This window comes from Cnephaeus nilssonii, assembly GCF_951640355.1.
Source record: "Cnephaeus nilssonii genome assembly, chromosome: 4".
Taxonomy (NCBI): Eukaryota; Metazoa; Chordata; class Mammalia; order Chiroptera; family Vespertilionidae; genus Cnephaeus; species Cnephaeus nilssonii.
In genome coordinates, this window is record NC_137075.1 from 35,703,164 (window position 1) to 35,711,027 (window position 7,864).

General features: G+C 46.1%; 1 protein-coding gene across 1 annotated transcript; it reads right to left on the reverse strand.

Moving 5' to 3' along the window:
* Positions 1 to 477: 477 nt before the first annotated feature.
* PNP (purine nucleoside phosphorylase) lies at positions 478 to 7,394 on the reverse strand. The gene is made up of 6 exons (XM_079768310.1): positions 7,275 to 7,394; positions 5,378 to 5,547; positions 2,574 to 2,677; positions 1,986 to 2,161; positions 1,674 to 1,864; positions 478 to 1,238 (listed from the first exon to the last, which is right to left on the reverse strand). The coding sequence occupies exons 1-6, from the start codon at positions 7,283 to 7,285 to the stop codon at positions 1,021 to 1,023; spliced, it is 870 nt and encodes a 289-aa protein (XP_079624436.1). The 5' UTR covers positions 7,286 to 7,394; the 3' UTR covers positions 478 to 1,020.
* Between the last annotated feature and the right edge of the window lie 470 nt (positions 7,395 to 7,864).

The following is a 7,864-nucleotide window of genomic DNA, read 5'->3' on the forward strand; positions in this document are numbered from 1 at the left end:
CAAATAGAAGTTGAGTAAGAGCCAACCCAACTTACCCGGGGCTGACAAAACTAATCAGCAGTGAAGTGGCTGGCAGCAGATAAAGGGGTATTTGCCACTGCACTGTCAGAATGGAGTGAAGAAGAGTACAGTTGCTATTAATTATGAAAGAAGTTAGAGTAGTGGAGAGAAGGAAATCAAGAGGAAATATAATTAGGGCTTAACAAGGAACTGGCAACAATGGAACAGAAGTGGAAACCAGTAAAATGATTCAGATATTCATGAGCATAAACAGGAAAACATTCAGAAGGCAAGGGACAGAGGCAAGACTGGCCTGAGAGAAGTGGCCTTTATAGACCATAAGTTGGCTCTTCCTTATCATTTTCTAACATCTTCCTCTATTTTCATCATCTTGCCTTTTCTTCAACCTTTCCTTAATTTACATACATCATCTCAGTCCTTAGCTACTGGGCTGAGAAGCAGGTAGTCTCACAAGACATGTGCTCTCATAGCCATTTATGCCAATCTTGGCCTGTGCCCCAAGCCTTATCCCAAATTGCACACAAAAAATAAAAATAAATTATTTCATCTTTCTCTTTATTCTCAAAATATGATAGTATTAAGGTCCAAGAGGTATTGAGCTGGTCCCTGTGTGGTCTCCAGTGCTTTGTGGGAGGTAGACCTAAATCCCCAGGAATGTGAAAGCATTACCTCAGAAAGCTAGCAGCAACTATTGTTGTGTCGAAGTCAGTAGCCCGAGTCAAATCCTGGGAACGTTCATGGATGTGTAGTAGGGTTTGGCTTGGGCTCCAGCTCTTGAAAATAATGGAAGTGAAAACTGTTATGAGAAGACAGTTGAGTAAAAGAGCACTAGGCACCAGAAGGGTCTGGTGGGAGAAGTGGGGAAAGTGAAGGATAGGAATCTTCCTTTCCTTTCTGCCACTATCTAACACCAGAGGCGTGTCACTTCAGCAATGGTCCAAAGTAGGTAGCAGCTACTTGGGTCCCATAAGGTAGAGGGCCAGGCCACTCCGGGGTGGGTTAACTGGCATGGTCAGGCCGTGGAATGCTAGCCATAAGAATGGAGACAAACTGTTCCAATTTCTGCGCAGCCTGTTTCCCGGTATTTAGTACTTCCTCGTGGTTGGCTTTCTCCAGGCTTTCATAATCCATGATGACCTTGTTAGTGATGAGGGAGAAGCCAAAGACTCGAAGTCCACAGTGCCTTGCAACTACAACCTCTGGTACTGTGCTCATGCCTGATGGAGAGAAAGGAAAGCCATGTGTCAGGATCCTTGAATGACTCTTTTCCTCACCGTTTAACCTAATCTATAACAGTCTGTGGTAATTTTGAAGTCAGTTCAAATGATGCAGCTCCATCTTCCAGCCAGAGGTACAGAAGGTGACTATGACATTTGTTAGAATAATCTTTACAAACAGTGATCAAATCGACTATATGTCATTAGCAGTACAGCTGTTTAAGCCCCTGATGCTGAGTGGGGAGGTTTGATGCTGTAACACATCAAACTTCACCACCTTAATACCTTTCTAGAAATCACTTTCTAGAAATTCAATCTTTCTCAAGTCAAATCTTCTCCCAATCCACTATCAGGTCTATAATCTTTTACTCCTTCCCTTCTCTAGTTTACCAGATCGCTCCCTCTTCAAGCCTCTAGCCAAGTACCCCTTCTCACCAACAGCATCAGCACCCAGCTTCTGCAGCATACGAGATTCTGCCACAGTCTCAAAGCTGGGGCCTGTCACCATAACGTAGGTGCCTTCCTGTAGCTCTCTCTGCTCTCCCATTTGTTTCCAGGTACTGTGAGCCTTCTGCCTCATCTCCCGGTCATAGGCATCAGACATGGCAGGAAAACGAACTCCAAACCTAGGGTACAGGTTGGATTATCTCAGATTAATGGAATACAATGAGCTCTCTCCTCACTTCCAGACAAATCCTTACATCACCCCTCCGCCCCCATCTATAAACAAAGGAGCAAAATAAGTACCTTTCTTCATTGGGTCCTATGAGAGGGTTCTCACCACAGAGACCTGGTAGGTTGATGTGATCACGGATCAGCATGATATCTCCAACCTCAAACTTGGGATTGAGCCCTCCAGCTGCATTGGTGACCACTAAGGTGTCCACACCCAAAAGATGGAAAACCCTCACTGGGAATGTCACCTTAGAAGCAAAATATAAAAGATCAGAAAGTGTTCTTTAAAATTTCACCAATCCACTATACCGATATGCATGCTATACATCATGAAAGGAGGGAACCAAAAATCTTCCTAGTAGCCCTGGACAGTTTGGCTCAGTGGATAGAGCATCGGCCTGCGGACTGAAGGGTCCCAGGTTCGATTCTGGTCAAGGGCACATGCTCCGGTTGCGGGCTTGATCCCCAGTGTGTGGCATGCAGGAGACAGCCAATCAATGATTCTCTCTCATTGATGTTTCTATCACTCTCTCCATCTCCCTTCCTCTCTAAAAAAAAAAAAAAAGTCAACAAAAAATCTGCCTAGTTAGGCAATAAAGTGGAATAGAGAGCTCTCTTCCTTTCTTCCAGATCCAACCCAGACTTATGTCCCGAATTTACCTTCCAGAGTGGGTAGCCTTCATACATGTGGAACCTGCCCTGCATCATCACACAATTTCTGCCATTCAGGACCCCAAACACCAGTCGACCAGCATGACCTGGCACTGAATACAAAGAAAAGGAAATGAATGGGATGATGTTTTCATACAACATTGAGTACCTGCTATGAGTCATCTCACTGTGCTCAACATGTGAGGATATAATTAAGCAAAAGAAGATATTAATATGTTCACTTTCAGAAATTTAGGTCGGTGGTGATAGAAATTAATCATAAACTTACAAATAAATACTTAAGTACATTCAAAGATTAGGACTATGGGGATAAGAATGTTCAATGTGAACATATATCAAAGAAAGGGGAAAAAATTTTTAAAGAAATTTCCAAAGAATGAGAAAGCCATATGGTAAAAGAATAAGTGAGCAAAAAATAGAATTAGTGGGTAATAATGAATGCAATAATTATAGACTGCTTTCCCCAAATTCTCAAAGTATGTATTCCTATGTATTACCCGAACTAAACTATATGCATCTTCACTCCTGAAAGGACGCTCATAGTATATTCTTCTTCCTAAAGAGGCTACTCAATAAGGGCAAGGAGCTGAGTTTGGACCCACACAAAGTCTTCTCCATTAGGACTCCCAAACTGTCCTATGGGAACACATGCCATGATGGGGCGTGGGAATGCAAAAATAACTCCCACACAGATGTAATAACCATCATTACCATTTTCTTTATCTGACATTTCTCCTCTAATGAACATGGCCAACTTATCTTTCAAAAAATGGATGGTCTGCCCTGGCTGGTTTGACTCAATGGATAGAGCGTCGGCCTGTGGACTGAATGGTCCCAGGTTCGATTCCGGCCAAGGGCACATGCCTGGGTTTCAGGCTCGATGCCCGGTAGGGGGCGTGTAGGAGACAACCGATCGATGATTCTCTCTCATCATTGATGTTTCTCTCTCTCTCTCTCTCTCTCTCTCTCTCTCTCTCTCTCTCTCTCTCCTCTCTCCTCCTTCCTCTCTGAAATCAATGGAATATATATTTTTTTAAAAAATGGATGGTCTGGGAGAGGAACCAAAAGCAAGGGGAAGAGTTGAGAGATATTTAGAAATAGAGAAGTTTATTTTTTTTTAATTACCAGTAATAGAACATAGGTGAGGTTAGGAAAACTCAAGTGGAATATACATAATAAATTGATAAAGCTTAAAAAATGAATCCCCTTATTACTTAATACAGCGCCCTTCTCACTGCAGATAGAAGTGGCAGGTGGAGCCAATGTCACTGCTGTCTCCCTTACAAAATTTTGCTCTCCATCTCTCTCTTTAGTATTTCCTTCTCCAACCCCCATCCCCACCTTCCTGCTCTGGTCTCCCAGTCTTGCTCCAAAGGGTTTGAAAAATAACTGAAAAACCTGTTTAGTCATCTGGCCAAGGTGGCCAGTGACTGAGCATTGACCCAGAACCAAGAGGTCACTGGTTTGACTCCTGATTGATGTTTCTCTCCCACAGATGTTTCTATCTTTCTATCCCTCTCCCTTCTCCTCTCTCTAAAATCAACAAAAACATTCTTTTAATCTGTTAAAAATCATAACTCTCCAGGAAAAAGAGGAAGGTAGAAATCCAAAGAAGTATTAAATTAACCAATGGAAGTTAATTATCTGAAAAATTAATAAGTAAACCAAGTAAGCTACCCTTGTACTGTACTTGAAACTTGCCTCTATTTCACTTGGCCCTTTTGGAAGCCTTCGCTGTAGAGCTTTCCAGCTGCTATTAGGATGCTGGGTATGTTATCCTTGGGTCCCTCTGTGCATAGGGGACATCTGCCCTTTCCCCCCCTCAAAAGGGCCAGTGTGTTAGGTTCTGTGTATTCATGGATTATTTATATATTTATTTTCAAGAACATGGTCGTCTGTGTGTCCATTTGTTGTTGTGCTCTAGCCTGTGCCTTATCCTAGGACTGAAGCTAGAGCTGGGGAGATTAGAAATGGCAGGAGGACACAGGACAGAGGAGGCCTGACTTTGTCCTGGGAGGTTACAGGCAAGGCTTTTTCCATTTAAGCTGCAGTGATGATGTAGGTGTGTGAGTATGTATGTGGTGACTACAGTGTGTATGGGGGAGGTGTTGTAGAGCTTTAAGGAGGGCTGAGTCATTAAAGCAGAGGAAATGTGTCATCATCTAGTACCATTGACACACACATGCCCTATTATGACAGTCCTTCTATGGGGAATTTCATTCTAAAGTCATTCTGATTTATGGTGGTTTATTTTCTACTCTTACAAGTTGTCTTAGGTCCCAGGCTATAGAGCAGGGGTGGGGACCTTTTTCTGCCCAGGGCCATTGGGATATTTAGAACATCATTTGAGGCCATACAAAATTATCCACTTAAAAATTAGCCTGCTATAGTTGGTCAAACATTTAAGTAACTCACCCCTAATGCCTTGGCAGGGCCAGACCAAATGATTTCATGGGCTTTATACGGCCCGCAGGCCTGATGTTCCCCACCCCTGCTTATAAAGGTCTGGGCATAGAAGCATTGCCCTCCCATCAGAATCCCATCAATGTTGACTCTCAGGGGAAAGGTGGGGGTGGGTGGGAAGAGATCAACCAAAGAACTTACATGCATAACACATGGACACAGACAAAATATTGGTAGAGGCAAGGGGTAGGGGTGCAGGGGCAGGGTATAAGGGTCAGTGGGAGAAAAAAAGGTGACATATGTAATACTTTCAACAATAAAGATTTTTTAAAAAAAGAAAAGAATTCCATCAATATCCCTCAGTCCCATCCCTCTCTCCTTGCCAGTACCTGTACTTTGGGGAAAGTTTGGTATCTCACTGTAGTCAAAGATCTGGGTCTGAGTTAATTTGTCAGTCAGACCTCCTAAGCCAGAACCACAGATCACTGCCACTTGAGGTCGGTGTTTGGTGTGGGACAGAAGCCATTCTGCAGTATATCGATAATCTTCATATGTGAATCTAGAAAAAAAGAAAAAGTCAAGGTGAGTCTTGCTCCCATACAAAGGGCATGAGAGACTAATGACCTTTACTACAGAAAGGCTGGCAGGTACACCGAGGTGGCAGGGGACAGGGAAGCTAGCCGAAGAGCTGCCCAGATTGGAGGCTCCTCTCTCTCGGGAAAGGCAACATTAAGCTCGTCCACCTGCCCACTCCCCTTTCGGAATCAGACCCACTGAAAGCATGATAAGAAATTCATTCGAAAGCCTGACAAAAGTTAATGTTTCCACCACCAGCCCCAACTTAAGTTTTGCTATCACTTTCAGATTTAATATCTCTCCTTGTGACAAAGATTTAAAGAAGGGACCAGAGTCCACACACGTATAGTTGAAATAATCAAATCAAGGAGGGTAAAGAGACCCTCCTATCTTACAGCTCAGTTTGAAAATTAATTAATTTTGCTAATCAGCTCCAAATACCTAGGACTCCATAAATCCTGCTCCTGCTCCACAGCTCTTGAACCTTTCTCCCACTTCCCCCCCTGCTGTGTTCTCCTCCCAGGCTTCTCCCATTTTCCATTCTCTGCACCAAGGTCCTTTGCCCTTCAGAGACCTAAGGACACACACTTACCCATAACCCATACACTTGCCTCTCCCCCCTCCCCCCTAATCAACCTAGAATTTTTCTCACGGGTCCAGTCCAATTCTCACACCCATCTGGAAAGACCAAAGATTGAAGAAGAAGAAGAAAAAATAAAAGTCAAACTGAGGTGCAACAGAGCTGAATATAACTAAGGAAGCCTCTAGAGGAAATCCTATCCTTCAAAAGAAGAACCTTTGAAACAAGATGGCTCTACAGTACACCAGGAACGTAGCTAGGTAAGGGATAGGGGCGAGGACAATGGAGCTGGGGCCACGGGATGATGGAGAAGAGAAGCAGTAAGATGGTAAAAAGTTCATCAAATAGCATCCCCAAGAGGTGCAAAGGAAATGAAAGAAGTAAGACCTAGACACCTGGCATATCTAGCCACAGACTATAGGACTTCCTCATTGGCCGTCAGTCCCCTAAGAACACCCTGGAGCCCTGGGCATCCAAAAGCCACTGGAAACTTGGACTTAGATTTCCAGGACCAAAGCAAAGAGAAGGGTTTTCAAAGATGTGAGGTGGGGGTAGTGGGCAGGGTCTGTTGCTCAGTTCAATAAAGAAAGATTTCCTTTTCTCCTTGGAGACTCCATCCCCAACTTAATTGAACCTCCAATTTGGAGGGAAAGGCTGTGTTGGCGAGGGACGTGAGCGGTATCTCCTCTGAAGGAGGAACTCTAGATATGGGCACAAAAAGTACCTTACAGCTTCAACCTAGACTCTAGAATGGGACTCGGTGAAGAGCACATGGGGATGGGGGCATGCCTCCCTCTACACTTACACCCCAAACGTGTGGGCGTGCGCGCGCGCGCGCGCCCAGACACCGGCTTCCTTTTGGTGTAGACTACACTGGTGCTCACCGGTCCCTCCCTGCTCTGGTGGCGCCACCTCAACCCTGTGCCCACGTGCGACTCTGCCGGCCCGAGCCGCCCCACGCTGCTCTGTCGCTTTGTCCTTGGCACCCGGCTCCATGCCAGGCCTCTGCATCTCCAGGGCACTCTCCCGGCCACCTCAGGGCGCGGCGTGCCAAGTTTCCAGGTCTCCGTGACAGCTATTTCCCCTCCCCAGGGGCCTCCGGGGTTCCTCGGGCCTGGTGCCCGCCTCACCGGCTCTCCATGGTCCCGTGGACGCTCTCTCGGCTCTCTCGATGAGCCTGCCCTGCTTCTCAGGGTTCTGCTCCGCTGAGCTGGGCTGCCGCCACCCGTTCGGCTCTGTAAACCGGGCGCGGGCTTATATCCCCAGCCCGGGAGTGCCCAGCCAATGGCAGCCACGCACGAGGGCCGGCCCCATCTCCATGGTGACACACCCAGTTTCAATTGCTGGAGGCTGGGTTGTAAACCTGAGTTCTTCCCAGGGCTGGACCCTTACTCGGGCCTCACCCAGCACCTCCAGCATTTCCTCCCTGCACCTATTCCGGTCCGCAGAGCCCCCCCCCCCCCCCCTCCCCCGGTTTTCCAGCAAGAAGGAAACGGTGTGGGAAGAAGGCTAGAAGCCAGGAGGGGGAGCTCCCCTCCCTGCCAACACCCCCCATCCCCCGCCCCTGAATCTGTAACCCCATGCCAGGTTGTGTCTGCAGCACACCGTGAGAGATTAAAAAGAGAAAAATTTAAACCTTAGATCATGCAGTCCCAGAAGAAAATTAAGCGAGTCTGTGTCTGAGTTACTTCCTGGACAAAGCAAACTGGGTCGACCTTAG